The following is a 20,655-nucleotide window of genomic DNA, read 5'->3' as shown; positions in this document are numbered from 1 at the left end:
AAAAAAAAAAAGAAAAAATCATAAGGGAAAATACATTTCCAGTATTGTACTGTATTTATTGATACCACCAGTTTATGTTATCTGTTTCCAAGATTAATTGTCTGAAATGGTGGACAACCATAGCTGCAGACCTCAATCCATGGTATGTCTCAAGCAATTCAACTTTTACTTGTAATGTCATGAATTTTTTCTGCTTATTCAGAACACTTCCAGGATCTCTTGTGGCACTTCTTGTAGGTCTCATGGTGTTATTCAAGGTTTATGGTATAACACTAAATGTGATGAGAACTACACAAGAATTTTGACGTACTTTTTATTGCCATATGCACTTTACTAGAGAGATGAACTGCTTTGCAGAAATGATTAGCATCACATAGTATTTTCAGCAAATACTTCCAACACTTGAGCTCTTCAAAGTAGCAACAGGAGGTAGCTACAAAATTAATATAGTAGTAGTACAGTAGGAACTACAATGAATTTTATGCAGTTATTTAATACTTTATGTGTGTTTACATTTCTCTTGACTGTGAACAGTGCCATATATGGCCTGTAAGTGTTTGTGTAAATTTTGATAATTTTTTTTGTTTTGAGTCAGAATATCTAGCTCTGTTGCTCAGGCTGGAGTGCACTGGCACGATCTCAGCTTACTGCAGCCTCCACCTCCTAGACTCAAGCAATCTTCCTACCTCAGCACCCTGAGTAGCTGGGACCATAGGTGTGCACCACCATGCCCAGCTAATTTTTTTTAATTCTATTTTTTTGTAGAGGTGGGATTTCACCGTGTTGCCCAGGCTGGTCTCAAACTCCTGAGCTCAAGAGAGCAGCCTACCTTGGCCTCCCAAAGTGCTGGGATTATAGGTGTGAGCCACTGTACCCAGCCAATTTTGATAAATTTTAACTTTTTATAGTTTATATGTATTTTATGGTACTAAATGATAAAATATCTACATATTTTTTTGTATTCATGACATACCTTTTTCTTTTTTTTTAAATTTTTTGATGTTTCTAGGTTATGTGGTATGCCTACAAATTTTTTCAAATTGTCACAAATCTCCAAAACATTTTCTAGTATATTTATGGGAAAAAAATCTGTATATATAAGTGGATTTGTGCAGTTCAAACCCGTGAAGTTCAAGGGTCAGCTGTAATTGTTTTTGGTTTTATTGTCTTTAAGAAGTATGGTACCTATTATAATTCAGCTTGTATTGGCCATGGGTGCTCATCTCAGAAAAAAACGTATTACAGTTTTCTTTTTGTATAATATTGGGAACTTAAATATTACTACTTTTGGTAGTTGATCACAGTCTTCTTAGGTCATTGCTGTATTCCTTAGGTGCTGCGAAGTCTCATTTTGAGTGTGGAATGGCGGGTGGTGTTCATCCTGAGGCAGCAGTGAGAGTCGTCCAGTCCATGGCTCGTTTCATGGCTGCCTATTTCACCAATCAGCAGCTTTGCATTTTGCCACCTCATCATGTAAATGTTCTTCCCCCACTTCATATTAAAACAGGTAATATAGTAAACAAATCCTTTTAAAACTCTTTTTGCATTGCACATAATAGAATATTGAAAACATATTATACAGAGGCCATTACTCTATGGAAATGATACTGTTCTAGCATAGTATCTGAAACACAGGAGGCGATTTATGACTATTTGTGAATGAATAGAATCTGAGAAAAGTAATGGCTTAGATTTGTTTTTATTGAATATGGATTTTAAAAAATCACAAAATTGGGGCAAGTTGATCTTTATAAAGTTTTTGTTTTTAAATTTTAATTAATTATTTTTTTTTAGAGATGGGATTTTGCTATGTTGCTCAGGCTGGTTTTGAGCTCCTGGCCTCAGATCATCTTTTTTGTTGAGACTGAGTTTCGCTCTTGTTGCCCAGGCTGGAGTGCAATGGCGTGATCTCAGCTAACTGCAGCCTCCACCTCCTGGGTTCAAGCAATTTTCCTGCCTCAACCTCCCAAGTAGCTGGGATTACAGGCATGTGCCACCATGCTGAGCTAATTTTTTATATTTAGTAGAGACGGGGTTTCACCATGCTAGTCAGGCTGGTCTCGAACTCCTGACCTCAGGTGATCGAACTGCCTTGGCCTCCCTGCAGGGATTATAGGCGTGCACCACCGTGCCTGGCCAAATGATCTTAACCACCTCAGCCTCCCACGTCGCAGGGACTATAGGTGTATACCCCTGTGCCCAGCTAAAGTTTCAATTTTTAAAGTGAAAGAGCTGCCACCTTCATTTATGTCAAAATGTAGAAATTCAATAAATATTGAGCTTGCTAATTCAATATTTAAGTTTATTTGGATGATTTACTTTTATGATTTTATTTGGACCATTTACTTTTTAAATTTAATACTTTCATTAGTATGGTCAAAATGCATCTAATCCTGTGCTAGATAACTGCCCTGCTCTCAGTATAAACATGTACACAAATTTCTATGATATTCATTTATTCTGATTTTTATTAAGTGCCTGCTGTTTGCCACACAGTATTCTTGGTGCTGCAAATATACTAGCTTGTGCAACATGAAATTGATAATACTAAAACATTTGCAGTTTCTTTCTTCCTTTTTTTTTTTTGATTATACACATTTTTATTGTGAGTTTTATCTGTTGATAGAGAAACATTTACAAAGGAGTAAATGTTATGTTACTTCTCATGGTATGTAAGTTAGAAGCTGGGCAGCAAACATGGTTACCAAGAGTCATCTGGTTCTTCATGAGAAAAGCCCGTTAAACTTTCGACTTTGTCACTAGATTGCAGTGTGTCCACTGGGGAGCCTTCCTGGACCATCTTTTTTGAGCTCTTACCTGCTGACTCCTGGTCTTGCTCCTGCTGGATTATTTTGATGTATTTCTCTAAAGGATTTTCACTGTGAGCAGATTTGTCTTTCATTTCTTGATTACTCATTTCTAATTCATTTGCCATTTCTAATTCATTTTCCATTTCAATCTTCAGTGATTCTTCAGTCATCCTCCTTTCCTGATACAGTTTTTCTAGTTCTCTTCGTTCCCTTTCTAAAATTTCTTGTAGGTTACTCTGCCTTCTTTCTTCTCTCTGCTTTCGTTCTTTCACTTGCTGTTCCCATATTTTTTCTTCTTCAGTTTGTTTCTGATCTATATTTGGGTGCTGATATGAGAGGGGAACAGCAGCTGCAGCAGCACCCATATGAAGCATATCCCCGGCAGGAGAGGGCTCATCCATTTCAAACTGCCTTGGCATGTTCCCTGCATATTCAAAAGATGATTCAAATTCCTCATTATCCTTAAAAGCTAGCTTGTCCACATCTGAAAATTCACTTTTGTCTTGAAGTTCATTTTGTCTCTGATAATGACCAGCTTTCTGCCTCAGAGGGCTGGAGAAGGGAGGGATGGAGAAGTTGTGCCTAGACTCAGTGGGTGATGACAGGGGCATTCTGTCAGTACAAGGACTGGGGGAAGCAATGTGTGATCTACCCAGACCTTCCAGATATACTTCACTTTCAAGGCTTCTTTTTGCTTCTGGAAGGGATGTGGAGGAGAGGCGTCTGGAGGAAGTGCCCCCACGTAGCCTTGAGGCTGCACTGCCTGTCAGTGCTTCCAAGATGTCATTCCTTTCTTCTTTAAGTGTGCCCACTTGAGGCTGCTCAGAGACCACTCTGTCCTCTGCAAAAATATGTCTTTCCGGGGAACTGGAAGTAATGTTTTTGAAGGCTTCCAGCAAGTGCAGAGATGGTGGGCTCTTTGCTGGTAGTGGGCCTGTGGCAGAGTTTTTAATGTCTCTCCGATGGTAACTTCTGAAAGCCTTTTCCAGGCGTTCGGCCTCTTGCTGAAGCTCTTTGACCCTTGCATTAGTATTGGCGACAAACTCAAGGTCAGAATCAGGGGAACTACCCTCCATCCCTGTATTTGGATAATTTGTGATCCTTGATGCAACCATACCTGCTAGAACTTTTTCCTGTTTAAAAGGATTGTTCAAGAAGTCCCCACTTATCTCACCATTGTGAAGCACCATGTTGTCATTTATTAATCCATTGGCAGAATGATAGATCACAGACTGCTTTGGATTGCAGTACACTTCATTCTCTAGGGCTGTCTGAGTTTGCTTCAGTTGCAATTTTAAATCGGCAACCTGAATAGTTAACCTCTTTACGGAAGCTTTGTAACCTAGTATCTGGGCCTTCAGCTGTGCAGTATGCTCAATTTCATCTTGCAGTTGTTTGTGCAGAGCTTGCCTGCAGCTTTCGAACTCCTCATGCTCAACCACTATTGCCTTTTCTGCTTTCTGTAGTTGTTTCTGAAAGACCACAAGTTCAGGAGCTGGCTGAGCTAGGCGGTTTAGGAGACGCAAGTTTTCATTTCTACTCTCTTCCAGTTGTTGTTTAAGTAATTTATTTTGTGCCAGAAGCTCCAGTTTCTCTTCTTTTAGTAGTGAATAATCACTCATCACTTTAACCTTTTCATTCAGCATATGGTTTTGTTTTGTTATTGCCAAAGACTGGGCTTTGACAGACTCTAACTCAAGCTCAAGTTCTTTTATGCGATTTACAGATTGATTGAGTTCCTCCTTTTTTGAATTAAAAGCTATGAGCTCCTCTTGCAAATGAACTGCTTTTTCTTTATTCTTCCTTTCATCTTCAGTCAGTCGATTAGTTCTAATGATGTAGTCGTCCTTTAGTTCAAGTTGATACTTTAGAAGTTCATTCTTGAGCTTTTGGTCATAGGCCTTCTCAAAACTCTTTATATTCTGCTGCTGTCTCCTAAGTGCCTCAGTCATGCTTTTATGTTTTTCTTCCTGGAGCTTCTGGTTCAGTTCAAAAGCTTCAACTCTTTGCTTCAGCTCTGCTTCTCTTCCTCTTAGCAAATCCATATCTTTTAGTAAAAGTTGCCTTTGAGCATAAATCTCTTTTGTTTCAATCTCTTGGTGCTTTTGAATTCTCTCAAGGGTACTCTTTTCCCGAATAACGAGGGCTTCAGATTTTGCTTGACAAGCTTTCTCAAAATCATTCTGGAACACGGCTAATTCCTTCTCATACTTTTTTTTCGCTTCCATTTTAATTTTTGCTATCTCAGTATCTTTAAAAAACTTCAATTTTTGGCATATTTCTGCCCGAAGTTGCTCTTCTATTTCTCTCTTATATTCATTTAGCTTTATTTCTAAAGACTCGAACTTGACACGCTGAGGGTAAGCATCTGCAAACTGATCATCAATAAGCTGAAGCTTCTCAGCCAGAGAATCTCTGCTAAATGTCAAACTTGTCTGAGTTTCCCTATTACAACTCTCTTTAGCTTGATGATATTCTGCCAATTCTTTTAAAAAATACATAAGAAAACCTTTTTGGTTTTCTTTATCAGATCCTGAAACCAGTGATTTGTAGAGACTGGAAGTAGGGTTGATTTTAATGAGTTGTAATAGATCCTGCATAGTAAATACCTTTTCTTTTGCCAAACCACTTTCTGGAAAGAAAACAGAAAGTGAATATTCATAGCCGCATCTTTGTAAGTGATCTGCCACTAAAGAGTTAGAGGCACCTATTAAGAGGGAGCTCCCTTGCACTGAAATGGACCGAGTTTGCAGTTCTCCACTCAATACAGGCTGCATCAGCTCATGAATTAGCTGGTTGCGAAGTTGTATCTTGAGCGTGTCCAGTATACCCCGATCCTTAAATGTCTGGTATAGCTTTTTGCGCAGTTCATCCTGACTCAACACATCAGCCACGGGGAGCATGTTCGACTGAGCCATTATCAGCCGTCAGCTTCCTCTGGAGCCCACCTCGCTCGCCCCACCGTGGCCGAGTTTAGTGCCCAGCCGGGGATGGGCCAAGACGAGGGGGATTCCCTGCCCTCCAGAGCTCTGTCTCTGTCCCGGGGGGTGGGGAGGAACAAGGGTGCTGAACGCTTTCTGCCTTGCACTCCCAACTAGGTTTTCTAGCAAACACGCGAGCTTCCGTTCTTCGCGGTTCTGAGGCATGAGTGAAGACCGTGACCCAGGCGCGACTCAAAGGCGGCTGGAGGGCGGGGACTCGGAGACTAGGGACGGAAGGCCGCAAGGCAGGACCGCCTCACATCCCGGCCTTCATCTCCCGGCGACCGGCTAAGTACAGCCTTCCGGTCTGGAGAGTTATGGCGCATGCGCATTGTTTTTTTTTTTCCATCTGTGGAACAGATTTATCCTAACTGCCATGAACAAAATGATAAAGTACTTACTCTTTTATGGGGTTTACGTCTAATATGTTGAGACAGAAAATTAAATATATAAACCAGATATATCAAATGGTTATAACTGTTATGGAGAGAATTAAAATAGAGCAATAGAGCGTGACTGAGTGGCAATTTTAGATTGGAAAATTTCAGGAGCAGCTCTCTGAGAAGGTGAAAGTTAAGCTTAACTCTTTTTCTTTTTTTTTTTTTTTTTGAGACGGAGTCTCACTGTGTCGCCCAGGCTGGAGTGCAGTGGCGCGATCTCGGCTCACTGCAAGCTCCGCCTCCCGGGTTCACGCCATTCTCCTACCTCAGCTACCCGAGTAGCTGGTACTACAGGCGCCTGCCACCTCGCCCGGCTAATTTTTTGTATTTTAAGTAGAGACGGGGTTTCACAGTGTTAGCCAGGGTGGTCTCAATCTCCTGACCTCGTGATCCGCCCGCCTGGAACTCCCAAAGTGCTGGGATTACAGGCGTGAGCCACCGCTCAGGCCTCTAAGCCTAACTCTTAATAACAAAAAAGAATTGGATATACCAAGGCACAGGGCATTCTAACCTGAGTTTGTGTAAAAGCCCCCGGGCAAGAACAAGGTTGATGTGTTTGAGAAATGGAAAGATCTGTGTGGCTGTAAACTGGAGGAGGAGGGCTGGGCATGTTGGCTCATGCCTGTAATCCCAGCACTTTGGGAAAGCCAGGCCTATTGCTTGAGTCCAGGAGTTTGAGATCAGCCTGGGCAACATTGTGAAACCCTGCCTCTACCAGACATACAAAAATTAGCCCGGCATGGTGACATGTACTTGAGATTCCCAGTCACTTGGGAGGCTGAGGCAGGAGGATTGCTTGAGCTGGGATGGCAGAGGTTGCAGTGAGATCACGCAATTACACTACAGCTTGGGTGACAGATCAAGACTGTCTCAAACAAAACAGAACAAAACAAAACCAAAACAACAACAGAAAAACTCCCAAAGCAAACAAAAAAAACTAGAGGAGGAAGTGGAGAGTGATATGAGTTGCATTCAGTAAAAGGGCCAGATGGTGTAAGCCATATTAAGAAATCTTAATTTTATTTTAAGTATCATGGGAATCTGTTGGAGGGCTTTAAGCAAGAGTAGACATGAACAGATACACATGTATGTACAAGGCACACCTAGGTTAGAGTAATACTAGTTAAAATATAATTAGAAGTTTAATAAGGACGGCAACAAGTGGTCAGCAAATATAATCAGTCATAGAACCATGAATTTTGAACTATGTGTTCAAACTCCTATGTTCTGTCAATGTTTCAGGATGCATATACATTTCATGTTAATTTTTCTAATCAGAATTTTTCTAGGGATTTGAGTTGCTTATTTGGTATGATATTTTAAAAAGTAGCGAAACTTTTTACTGTGTGAAAGTAGTAAAATTTTCAGAAAATTAAATTATTCAAGTTATTTTAATAGTATATTACCTTGCTAGTAGTGAATAAAAATAGGAAAAATTTAGCCAGTATCCTGGCTCCTTTGCTTATGCAAAATCAGACATCCAAGTGGTTGAAAACTTTTTTGGTTTTCCAGGTGTGTTTGTCAGAGAGCTAAAATGTTAGTTCTTGCTGTAGACATAGCCTGTGTAGGTCATGTGAGAAACTAACCATCTCAAGGAACAGAGAAGCTCATGAATACTATTTATGACTTTTGTTTTGAGAGAATGAGTAAAAATCCCATCAACATATATTTTTAAATAACATTTCTTTTATCGTATTTTTAAGTTGCTTTATCAAGTTACTTCAATTAGGGAAAGGGACAGAAGGCCAGGGGGAATATTATCCTTTTGTATTAAATCACAGGCCGGATAGCAATCTTATTATTTAGTCAGAATTACTGAAAATCACACTTTTCTACTTCGTAATCAACACTAATATTGACACTTAATATCCTTCATTGTTACCTCAACTTAGTTTTTTATTGCATGACACTGTGGGTAACACAAAATCGGATAAAATGTAGTCTCTGCCTTCTGCATTTCATAATCTAGTATGAGAAATAAGCATGTATTTCTTAGTATCCCACAGTAATAAACTACACATTGTGACCCATGTCACGGTAATAAATTGTACATTGTGTGCCAATAGTATAGTAGATATAAATGTTTTTTGTATGTATTTGCGTATTACCTGACACAAAAGTTTCATTAAACAGTATTTACCTTTATTGTCTATACTTTCTATTCTGTTTTTTTCTCTCTTGTGTTTCATTTTAAAAATAATGCTGGCATTTGTTTCATGACCCACGAATGAGGCACATTTGTCAGTGTTAAAAGTGTTCTAGGGCATGTTGAGTATTACTTTAGCCCATTTTGTATGTATCTTCCTGGTGGTTTTTTGTAGAAAATACTGATTGAAGAGATAAATATACCTATGTAAGGAATCATGAGTTGAGTTCGGATGTAATTGTAATAATCCATTTTTTAAAATTTACTCACAGAGCAGTCCTTTCGACTTATTCCTCTGCAACACTCTAAGGTGGCCAGCGTCGTTAGAGATCAAAATCTCTCTAATGTGTGGACAGTTGAATATGCACTTGAATTACTATTTATTGGTGGCCTGGTTCCAGAGGCTGTGTGGTTGGCATATAAACTTGGAGACTGGAAGACGTCTGCTTCAATTGGTGTGGCTTTCCAGCTGTTCTGTAAACGTGATAGCAATTTCATGAGGTATGGAATTTTAGGCAATTTTAAGATACAGTATGATTGAACTATGTATTTTATATTTCTCTTTTTGCTGGTATTTACATTTTATGTGGAATCCTTAGTTCAGCATTGTTCAATGGAACATTCTTTAGTAATGGAAATGTGTTGTCCAGTATGGTAGCCACTCACCACAAGTAACTATTGAAATGCAGCTAGTGAGACCAAGGAATTAGATTTTCAATTTAATTTTAGTTAATTTAAATTTAAATAGCCACATGTAGTTAGTGGTTACTGTATTGAACAGTTCAGTGGCTTACTTATTTGTGTTAAAACTTTTATTAATAGCCAGGTGCGATGATTCGTGCCTGTGGTCCCAACTACTTGGAAGGCTGATGTGGGAAGATCACTTGAGCTCGGGAGGTCAAGGCCGCAGTAAGCTGTGATCATGTCATTACACTTAGCCTGGGCAACAGAGTGAGATCCTGTCTCGAAACAAACAAAAACCATTTATTTAGTACACTTATGTGTTAGTAAAGCCCGTATTTAGGGTAGCAATTAGAAATAAGAATGGGGGAATATATTAGGATCATAATCGTGGAGGGTCTTAATACAATATTTCGTTGAATATATCTTTTTTACATGTATGATAGATAAAAAAGTAAATTCCATTATTTCTGAAACTTTCATGTTTAGTCCTTGATGTGTGAAACCTTTCCTTTTTTTCAAAATTTGGATTCATTTCCCTTAATTTAATGTCATTTCAGATCCGAGAAAAAGAGTCTGAATCTACCACTACATATGACTCCAGCACAGATTTTTCAGGAAAAACTGCAGTGTTTTTTAGGTCAACCAGCCTCTTTGGAAGCAAAAAATGAACTGGACTCAAAATACAAACAGTTTACAGGTGTGTTATGTATGTATGGTCTGACTCGTGTCAGATTAATATAAACCTTATGATACCTTAAAAAGCTTATACATGTCTACAAATGTATTAACACTTTGAAATAAACTTATCAAAAATGAAAGCATGATATTTATTTTTATTTTATTATTACTATTTTTTGAGATGGAGTCTCACTCTGCTACCCAGGCAGGAGTGCAGTGGCGTGATCTTGGCTCACTGCAACCTCTGCCTCCCGGGTTCAAGCAATTCTCCTGCTTCAGCTTCCCGAGTAGCTGGGATTACAGGTGTGGACCACCACGTCTGGCTAATTTTTGTATTTTTAGTAGACACACGGTTTCACCATGTTGGCCAGGCTGGTCTCGAACTCCTGACCTCAGGTGATCTGCCCGCCTTGGCCTCCCAAAGTGTTGGGATTACAGGCGTTAGCCACTGCGCCCGGCCAAAAAATAAAAGTATGATATTTATACTTAACCATGGGAATACCCAAAACTGATGCCAGCTCACGATACAAGGGTTGATAACTGAAACATTTTCTGATTTTCCATACATACCTTTTTTTTTTTTTTTTTTTTTTTAAATACTAAAGTAGCTTTCTTGATGCTGCAGTGTTACAGCTCTCTGACTCCTGCACAGCAAGGCCACCCCAGAGACTATGTTTGAGAGTAGCCTTCCTACATGCCTTTATACTAATTATATTTCGCTTCATTTATATCATTTTCTTTTGGAGCTGTAGAATCTCAAGCCTGGAAGGGTACTTAGGAGTGATTTATTTCAACTCTCACCTAGTGCATAAATTATAGATTTTTTTTTTATTTGAAAAGTTCAAAATGGTATTAATTAAAAATGATAGAATATTACATGTATTACATAGATTCACACAGGAATCCTATAAAATTTATCTGTTTTACCGTTGGAGAAATTTAGATAAAAAGTAATGAAATCAGTCATTTAATGTCATATATTTAATGTAAAACCAGGACAACTGTGAGGCCCTTCTGTTTTTATTGGTGCTTTGCTCCAGTAAGGAGTGAAACTTCTAACTCTAGATTCCTAAAACTTACAATGTTTCTGTTTTGAGAGAACCTATAATACTTGGAAATCTGACTATAAACTTTTCTTTGATAATTTTCTGTGCAGTTCTTTTGTTTTAATTAATGAAAAGATGTTACTATTTGAAAGTTGGATTTTAAAGAAGGGACTAAGACATCCCCAGTCTGAACCATGAGTTTTGGCAATATGTTATTTTATTTATTTATTTATTTATTTATTTATTTATTTATTTATTATTATTATTATACTTTAAGTTCTAGGGTACAGGTGCATAACGTGCAGGTTTGTTACATATGTATACTTGTGCCATGTTGGTGTGCTGCACCCATCAACTCGTCAGCACCCATCAACTCGTCATTTACATCAAGTATAACTCCCAATGCAATCCCTCCCCCCCTCCCCGCTCCCCATGATAGGCCCCGGTGTGTGATGTCCCCCTTCCCGAGTCCAGGTGATCTCATTGTTCAGTTCCCGCCTATGAGTGAGAACATGCGGTGTTTGGTTTTCTGTTCTTGTGATAGTTTGCTAAGAATGATGGTTTCCAGCTGCATCCATGTCCCTACAAAGGACACGAACTCATCCTTTTTTATGGCTGCATAGTATTCCATGGTGTATATGTGCCAGATTTTCTTAATCCAGTCTGTCACTGATAGACATTTGGGTTGATTCCAAGTCTTTGCTATTGTGAATAGTGCCGCAATAAACATACGTGTGCATGTGTCTTTATAGCAGCATGATTTATAATCCTTTGGGTATATCCCCAGTAATGGAATGGCTGGGTCATATGGTACATCTAGTTCTAGATCCTTGAGGAATCGCCGTACTGTTTTCCATAATGGTTGAACTAGTTTACAATCCCACCAACAGTGTAAAAGTGTTCCCATTTCTCCACATCCTCTCCAGCACCTGTTATTTCCTGACTTTTTAATGATCGCCATTCTAACTGGTGTGAGATGGTATCTCATTGTGGTTTTGATTTGCATCTCTCTGATGGCAAGTGATGATGAGCATTTTTTCATGTGTCTGTTGGCTGTATGAATGTCTTCTTTTGAGAAATGTCTGTTCATATCCTCTGCCCACTTTTTGATGGGGTTGTTTGTTTTTTTCTTTTAATTTGTTTGAGTTCTTTGTAGGTTCTGGATATTAGCCCTTTGTCAGATGAGTAGATTGCAAAAATTTTCTCCCATTCTGTAGGTTGCCTGTTCACTCTGATGGTAGTTTCTTTTGCTGTGCAGAAGCTCTTTAGTTTAATGAGATCCCACTTGTCAATTTTGGCTTTTGCTGCCGTTGCTTTTGGTGTTTTAGACATGAAGTCTTTGCCCATGCCTATGTCCTGAATGGTACTACCTAGGTTTTCCTCTAGGGTTTTTATGGTATTAGGTCTAACATTTAAGTCTCTAATCCATCTTGAATTAATTTTCGTATAAGGAGTAAGGAAAGGATCCAGTTTCAGCTTTCTACTTATGGCTAGCCAATTTTCTCAGCACCATTTATTAAATAGGGAATCCTTTCCCCATTTCTTGTTTCTCTCAGGTTTGTCAAAGATCAGATGGCTGTAGATGTGTGGTATTATTTCTGAGGACTCTGTTCTGTTCCATTGGTCTATATCTCTGTTTTGGTACCAGTACCATGCTGTTTTGGTTACTGTAGCCTTGTAGTATAGTTTGAAGTCAGGTAGCGTGATGCCTCCAGCTTTGTTCTTTTGACTTAGGATTGTCTTGGAGATGCGGGCTCTTTTTTGGTTCCATATGAACTTTAAAGCAGTTTTTTCCAATTCTGTGAAGAAACTCATTGGTAGTTTGATGGGGATGGCATTGAATCTATAAATAACCTTGGGCAGTATGGCCATTTTCACGATATTGATTCTTCCTATCCATGAGCATGGTATGTTCTTCCATTTGTTTGTGTCCTCTTTTATTTCACTGAGCAGTGGTTTGTAGTTCTCCTTGAAGAGGTCCTTTACATCCCTTGTAAGTTGGATTCCTAGGTATTTTATTTTCTTTGAAGCAATTGTGAATGGAAGTTCATTCATGATTTGGCTCTGTGTTTGTCTGTTACTGGTGTATAAGAATGCTTGTGATTTTTGCACATTAATTTTGTATCCTGAGACTTTGCTGAAGTTTCTTATCAGCTTAAGGAGATTTTGGGCTGAGACAATGGGGTTTTCTAAATATACAATCATGTCATCTGCAAAGAGGGACAATTTGACTTCTTCTTTTCCTAACTGAATACCCTTGATTTCTTTCTCTTGCCTGATTGCCCTAGCCAGAACTTCCAACACTATGTTGAATAGGAGTGGTGAGAGAGGGCATCCCTGTCTTGTGCCAGTTTTCAAAGGGAATTTTTCCAGTTTTTGCCCATTCAGTATGATATTGGCTGTGGGTTTGTCATAAATAGCTCTTATTATTTATTTGAATCCATCAATACTGAATTTGTTGAGCGTTTTTAGCATGAAGGGCTGTTGAATTTTGTAAAAGCCTTTTCTGCATCTATTGAGATAATCATGTGGTTCTTGTCTTTGGTTCTGTTTATATGCTGGATTATGTTTATTGATTTGCGAATGTTGAACCAGCCTTGCATCCCAGGGATGAAGCCCACTTGATCGTGGTGGATAAGCTTTTTGATGTGCTGCTGAATCCGGTTTGCCAGTATTTTATTGAGGATTTTTGCATCGATGTTCATCAGGGATATTGGTCTAAAATTCTCTTTTTTTGTTGTGTCTCTGCCAGGCTTTGGTATCAGGATGATGTTGGCCTCATAAAATGAGTTAGGGAGGATTCCCTCTTTTTCTATTGATTGGAATAGTTTCAGAAGGAATGGTACCAGCTCCTCCTTGTACCTCTGGTAGAATTCAGCTGTGAATCCATCTGGTCCTGGACTTTTTTTGGTTGGTAGGCTATTAATTATTGCCTCAATTTCAGAGCCTGCTATTGGTCTATTCAGGGATTCAACTTCTTCCTGGTTTAGTCTTGGAAGAGTGTACGTGTCCAGGAAATTATCCATTTCTTCTAGATTTTCTAGTTTATTTGCGTAGAGGTGTTTATAGTATTCTCTGATGGTAGTTTGTATTTCTGTGGGGTCGGTGGTGATATCCCCTTTATCATTTTTTATTGCGTCTATTTGATTCTTCTCTCTTTTCTTCTTTATTAGTGTGGCTAGCGGTCTGTCAATTTTGTTGATCTTTTCAAAAAACCAACTCCTGGATTCATTAATTTTTTGGAGGGTTTTTTGTGTCTCTATCTCCTTCAGTTCTGCTCTGATCTTAGTTATTTCTTGCCTTCTGCTAGCTTTTGAATGCGTTTGCTCTTGCTTCTCTAGTTCTTTTAATTGTGATGTTAGAGTGTCAATTTTAGATCTTTCCTGCTTTCTCTTGTGGGCATTTAGTGCTATAAATTTCCCTCTACACACTGCTTTAAATGTGTCCCAGAGATTCTGGTATGTTGTATCTTTGTTCTCATTGGTTTCAAAGAACATCTTTATTTCTGCTTTCATTTCGTTATGTACCCAGTAGTCATTCAGGAGCAGGTTGTTCAGTTTCCATGTAGTTGAGCGGTTTTGATTGAGTTTCTTAGTCCTGAGTTCTAGTTTGATTGCACTGTGGTCTGAGAGACAGTTTGTTATAATTTCTGTTCTTGTACATTTGCTGAGGAGTGCTTTACTTCCAATTATGTGGTCAATTTTGGAATAAGTGCGATGTGGTGCTGAGAAGAATGTATATTCTGTTGATTTGGGGTGGAGAGTTCTATAGATGTCTATTAGGTCTGCTTGCTGCAGAGATGAGTTCAATTCCTGGATATCCTTGTTAACTTTCTGTCTCGTTGATCTGTCTAATGTTGACAGTGGAGTGTTGAAGTCTCCCATTATTATTGTATGGGAGTCTAAGTCTCTTTATAAGTCTCTAAGGACTTGCTTTATGAATCTGGGTGCTCCTGTATTGGGTGCATATATATTTAGGATAGTTAGCTCTTCCTGTTGAATTGATCCCTTTACCATTATGTAATGGCCTTCTTTGTCTCTTTTGATCTTTGATGGTTTAAAGTCTGTTTTATCAGAGACTAGTATTGCAACCCCTGCTTTTTTTTGTTCTCCATTTGCTTGGTAAATCTTCCTCCATCCCTTTATTTTGAGCCTATGTATGTCTCTGCGTGTGAGATGGGTCTCCTGAATACAGCAGACTGATGGGTCTTGACTCTTTATCCAGTTTGCCAGTCTGTGTCTTTTAATTGGAGCATTTAGTCCATTTACATTTAAGGTTAAGATTGTTATGTGTGAACTTGATCCTGCCATTATGATATTAACTGGTTATTTTGCTCGTTAGTTGATGCAGTTTCTTCCTAGCCTCGATGGTCTTTACATTTTGGCATGTTTTTGCAATGGCTGGTACCGGTTGTTCCTTTCCATGTTGAGTGCTTCCTTCAGGGTCTCTTGTAAGGCAGGCCTAGTGGTGACAAAATCTCTAAGCATTTGCTTATCTGTAAAGGATTTTATTTCTCCTTCACTTATGAAACTTAGTTTGGCTGGATAGGAAATTCTGGGTTGAAAATTCTTTTCTTTAAGAATGTTGAATATTGGCCCCCACTCTCTTCTGGCTTGTAGAGTTTCTGCTGAGAGATCTGCTGTTAGTCTGATGGGCTTCCCTTTGTGGGTAACCCGACCTTTCTCTCTGGCTGCCCTTAAGATTTTTTCCTTCATTTCAACTTTGGTGAATCTGGCAATTATGTGTCTTGGAGTTGCTCTTCTCGAGGAATATCTTTGTGGCGTTCTCTGTATTTCCTGAATTTGAATGTTGGCCTGCCCTACTAGGTTGGGGAAGTTCTCCTGGATGATATCCTGAAGAGTGTTTTCCAACTTGGTTCCATTTTCCCCCTCACTTTCAGGCACCCCAATCAGACGTAGATTTGGTCTTTTTACATAATCCCATACTTCTTGCAGGCTTTGTTCATTTCTTTTTCTTCTTTTTTCTTTTGGTTTCTCTTCTCGCTTCATTTCATTCATTTGATCCTCAATCGCTGATACTCTTTCTTCCAGTTGATCGAGTCGGTTACTGAAGCTTGTGCATTTGTCACGTATATCTCGTGTCATGGTTTTCATCTCTTTCATTTCGTTTATGACCTTCTCTGCATTAATTACTCTAGCTATCAATTCTTCCACTTTTTTCCAAGATTTTTAGTTTCTTTGCGCTGGGTACGTAATTCCTCCTTTAGCTCTGAGAAGTTTGATGGACTGAAGCCTTCTTCTCTCATCTTGTCAAAGTCATTCTCCGTCCAGCTTTGATCCGTTGCTGGCGATGAACTGCGCTCCTTTGCCAGGGTGGATGCGCTCTTATTTTTTGAATTTCCAGCTTTTCTGCCCTGCTTTTCCCCCATCTTTGTGGTTTTATCTGCCTCTGGTCTTTGATGATGGTGATGTACTGATGGGGTTTTGGTGTAGGTGTCCTTCCTGTTTGATAGTTTTCCTTCTAACAGTCAGGGCCCTCAGCTATAGGTCTGTTGGAGATTGCTTGAGATCCACTCCAGACCCTGTTTGCCTGGGTATCAGCAGCAGAGGCTGCAGAAGATAGAATATTGCTGAACAGCGAGTGTACCTGTCTGATTCTTGCTTTGGAAGCTTCCTCTCAGGGGTGTACTCCACCCTGTGAGGTGTGGGGTGTCAGACTGCCCCTAGTGGGGGATGTCTCCCAGTTAGGCTACTCAGGGGTCAGGGACCCACTTGAGCAGGCAGTCTGTCCCTTCTCAGATCTCAACCTCCGTGTTGGGAGATCCACTGCTCTCTTCAACGCTGTCAGACAGAGTCGTTTGCGTCTGCAGAGGTTTCTGCTGCTTTTGTTGTTGTTTAGCTGTGCCCTGTCCCCAGAGGTGGTGTCTACAGAGACAGGCAGGTTTCCTTGAGCTGCTGTGAGCTCCACCCAGTTCGAGCTTCCCAGGGGCTTTGTTTACCTACTTAAGCCTCAGCAATGGTGGGCGCCCCTCCCCCAGCCTCGCTGCTGCCTTGGGGTTAGATCGCAGACTGCTGTGCTAGCAATGAGGGAGGCTCCATGGGCGTGGGACCCTCCCGGCCAGGTGTGGGATATAATCTCCTGGTGTGCCCGTTTGCTTTAAGCGAAGTATTGGGGTGGGAGTTACCCGATTTTCCAAGCGTTGTGTGTCTCAGTTCCCCTGGCTAGGAAAAGGGATTCCCTTCCCCCTTGCGCTTCCCAGGTGAGGCGATGCCTCGCCCTGCTTCAGCTCTCGCTGGTCGGGCTGCAGCAGCTGACCAGCACCGATTGTCCGGCACTCCCTAATGAGATGAACCCAGTACCTCAGTTGAAAATGCAGAAATCACCGGTCTTCTGTGTCACTCGCGCTGGGAGTTGGAGACTGAAGCTCTTCCTATTCAGCCATCTTGCTCCGCCCCTCAATATGTTGTTTTAAATGATCTGAAAACTCTTCCACAATAAATACATAGATAAAATATGTTTCTAGATAAAATACAAAAAATACCACTTAAAGGCCAGGCTTTAAAGAAAGTAAGGGGAATTGCCAGAGGTCAGAAACAAAAAGCAAATAAAAACTCAAAGCGTTCCATTTCTTTCTCTTTAGCTGCTCTTGAATGAATTCCATTCCATTAAAGAGAAATAGAAACAGGCCCATTCAAATATCTGTACATGAAGCCAGGCTCAGTGGCTCACGCCTGTAATCTCAATGCTTTGGGAGGCTAAGGCCAGCAGATCACTTGAGCCCAGGAGTTCGAGACCAGCTTGGGCAATATGACAAAACCCTGTGTCTACAGAAAATACAAAAATTAGCCAGGCATGATGGTACACGCCTGTAATTCCCAGCTACTTGGGAAGCTAACTAAGGTGGGAGAATCACTTGAGCCTAGGAGGTCAAGTCTGCAGTGAGCCATGATTGTGTCACTGCACTCCAACCTGGGTGACATAGTGAGATCCTTGTCTCAAAAAATGAAACAAAACAAATATCCATACGTGAATGTTTATAGCAACTTTTTCATAATAGCCAAAATTTGGAAACACCTCAAATGTTTGTCAACTGGTGGATGGATAAGCAAATTCAAATATATCTTTAAAATGGAATAACAAATAATGAAGAGGAACAAATTACTGATAACATGTGACAACGTAGATGAATCACAGAACCGTCATGGTAAGAAGTCCTGAAAGAAGTCAGAAACGAAGACTATGTACCGTATGATTCCATTTCTGTGGCATTCTATAAAAAACAAAACTATAGGAGCAGAAAACAGATCGGGGTTGCCTGAGAGTAAAAGGGGAATTGACTACAAAGAAGCATAAGATAACTTTTTGGAGTGATGGAAATGTTATTACAAGCCAGTATAGATTTGTTTAATTTTATTGAACTGTATACTTTAAAAAGGATGAATATAGAATGTAAATTATGTCTCAACCTGATTTGAAACCAAAAACTTCAATAGATGGTTAAAGTTACTAGACCAATTTAGGAGCAGATTTGTGAACTGGAAAAGATGAATCTGAGCTATATTTATGTATCTATATATCTATAAAATATATAAAGAAATAAAGATAAATATATACAAAATAGATAGGGACATAGATTTGAAAAATATGAAAGAGAAGCTTTGTAGAACACACAGAACAGAAAGACAACGTATATTTAATTGAAATCCCAGTATGTCCACACCAAATGCTGGATAGTGGCTACCTAAGTTAAATATAGCAAAAGTGTTCCTATCAGACAAGGATGAGAAGTCAGCACATAAGTGTTTGACATACTCTATACTTTCATATATTCTGTATTTTACAGTATGCTTAAAATATGTCATAGTAGAAAAATCCCTGAGTTTCCAGTCCTACCACTACATCTCCCTGCATTTTGCCTTCTGGGACATGCCCACATATGTATAGATATTTGCATAGTTGAAGCCGTAATATATGCATGACTATTTTATGTTTTCCTGTTTCTTTCATAAGTCATTTTTATTAACTTACTGTTACAAAAGTACTATCATGTACTATTAAGAAAAGGAAAAATGGCCAGGCATGGTGGCTCATGCCTGTAATCCCAGGACTTTGGGAGGCTGGATGGATCACCTGAGATCAGGGGTTCGAGACCAGCCTGGCCAACATGGTGAAACCTCATCTCTACTAAAAATACAAAAGTTAGCCTGGATGGTGGGTGCCTGTAATCCCAGCTACTCTGGAGGCTTAGGTGGGAGAATTGGTAGAACCTGGGAGGCAGAGGTTGCAGTGAGCCGAGATCCTGCCACTGCACTTCACACTCCAGCCTGGGTGACCAAGTGACTCCAGCCTGGGTGACAGAGTGAGACTCCGTCTCAAAAAAATAAATAAATAAATAAAAAGAAAAAGTTACTCTCACATAATCTTGTATATTATTTTGGTGTCTTTCTTGACATTCTTTTCCCATTAATATTTTTCAATTATTTTTGACTCAGAACTACATCCTAAGAATATTTTTACTGTATAGTTGTTTCTATAATATCTTGTATAAAAATGTCTCATGTTCTTATCTATAAAGTAACAAGATAGTTTGTAATTTCTGTCTGTAAGTTTGGATGTTTGTATGTCAACCAATATGTTCATTCTTGACAATGAATGTTTTCAGATTTGAAATTTTTTGCTACAAAATGGATAAGAAGTTTAATACAAACTTTAACTATTTTGCCAAATTTTTGTATTTAATAGATCCCATTGAAGAGGAAGATGCAAATCTGCTATTTGGTTCAGTACAAGAAGTACTGAAAGCATCAGTTATGGCTGATGCAGATATTCTTTCGGAGACATTTCAACTTCTGATAGACTCTGCCAAGGACTTCAGTAAAAGACTGTGGGGCTTAGTGCCATTTGGCTTGTATCTTCCAGCTCCTCCATTGTACTGTCCCCAGCCAGCTATTCTTAGTGAAGTAAGCTTATAGCATTAACTTTTTCATTAATTTAAAGTTGATTTTGTCGAGTTTTTAAAATAATTAACTTGATAATAATCATCAGGTTAAAAATTCAAGCTCTAAAGACAAACTTAGATCCCAGCTTTGCTGTTCACTAATTGTATAATCTTAGGGAGTGTACTAAACTACTGTTTAAGTTTCCTTATCTGTAAAATGCAGATGATAATACTACCTCTCATGGCATTTTTGTGAGGATTGAGATATCCTGTAAAATCTGCTAGCTCAGGACCTGGGACATATAGTAATTATTCAATAAATGTTAAAATTATTGTAACAATAGGGTGGGTGTGGTGGCTTATGCCTGTAATCCCAGCACTTTGGGAGGCAGAGGCAGGCAGATCACCTGAGGTCTGGAGTTTGAGACCAGCCTGACCAACATGGAGAAGCCCCGTCTCTACTAATTAGCCAGGCATGATGGTACACGCCTGTAGTTCCCAGCTACTTGGGAAGCTAACTAAGGTGGGAGAATCACTTGAGCCTAGGATTTTGTATTTTAAATACAAAATTAACTGGATGTGGTGGCGCATGCCTGTAAACTCAGCTACTTGGGAGGCTGAGGCAGGAGAATCGCTTGAACCCAGGAGTCAGAGGCTGCGGTGAGCTGAGATTATGCCATTGCACTCCAGCCTGGGCAACAAGAACGAAACTCCGTCTCAAAAAAATTATTTTAACAATATAGCACAATCTTAATATCCAGACTTTTAAAAATTAGGCATTTGTTTAGGGTAACAAATGAAATAATGAGTGTCAGAATTAGAAGCCATACATTATTTCAGTCTCTTATTTATCTCTTTGTGTTTGCCTTTTTTGAAAGACTCGGCTGGGCATAGTGGCTCATACCTGTAATCCCAGAACTTGGGAGGCCAAGGCGGGAAGATTGCTTGAGTCAAGGAGTTTGAGACCAACC

The 20,655-nt window shown here is 39.5% G+C and overlaps 2 protein-coding genes across 3 annotated transcripts in view; one reads left to right on the top strand and one right to left on the bottom strand.

Moving 5' to 3' along the window:
* CPLANE1 (ciliogenesis and planar polarity effector 1) overlaps positions 1 to 20,655 on the top strand; it is a 163,143-nt gene that overhangs the window by 38,503 nt on the left and 103,985 nt on the right. Inside the window, exons 16-19 of the mRNA XM_025388536.1 lie at positions 1,334 to 1,507; positions 8,650 to 8,878; positions 9,619 to 9,758; positions 19,489 to 19,706. Of these exons, the coding sequence (XP_025244321.1) occupies positions 1,334 to 1,507; positions 8,650 to 8,878; positions 9,619 to 9,758; positions 19,489 to 19,706 (761 nt within the window). The remainder of the gene's footprint in view (positions 1 to 1,333; positions 1,508 to 8,649; positions 8,879 to 9,618; positions 9,759 to 19,488; positions 19,707 to 20,655) is intronic.
* On the bottom strand, positions 2,587 to 5,790 carry LOC112626446 (oral-facial-digital syndrome 1 protein-like). 2 transcript variants are annotated; one of them, XM_025388538.1, is made up of 2 exons: positions 4,797 to 5,790; positions 2,587 to 4,676 (listed from the first exon to the last, which is right to left on the bottom strand). In XM_025388538.1, exons 1-2 carry the CDS (start codon positions 5,726 to 5,728, stop codon positions 2,702 to 2,704), a joined length of 2,907 nt encoding a protein of 968 aa, XP_025244323.1. In that variant the 5' UTR covers positions 5,729 to 5,790; the 3' UTR covers positions 2,587 to 2,701. The 2 variants fall into 2 exon arrangements, with proteins under 2 accessions (XP_025244323.1, XP_025244322.1); XM_025388537.1 differs by having other exon boundaries at positions 2,587 to 5,790.

Source organism: Theropithecus gelada, chromosome 6 (assembly GCF_003255815.1).
Source record: "Theropithecus gelada isolate Dixy chromosome 6, Tgel_1.0, whole genome shotgun sequence".
NCBI lineage: Eukaryota > Metazoa > Chordata > Mammalia > Primates > Cercopithecidae > Theropithecus > Theropithecus gelada.
The sequence above is the reverse complement of the archived record's forward strand: the minus strand, read 5'-3'. Positions and strand labels throughout refer to the sequence as shown.

Excerpts from the sequence above, each read along its gene's own strand:
- LOC112626446 (XM_025388537.1), bottom strand. The coding sequence starts at position 5,728 with ATGGCTCAGTCGAACATGCTCCCCGTGGCTGATGTGTTGAGTCAGGAT.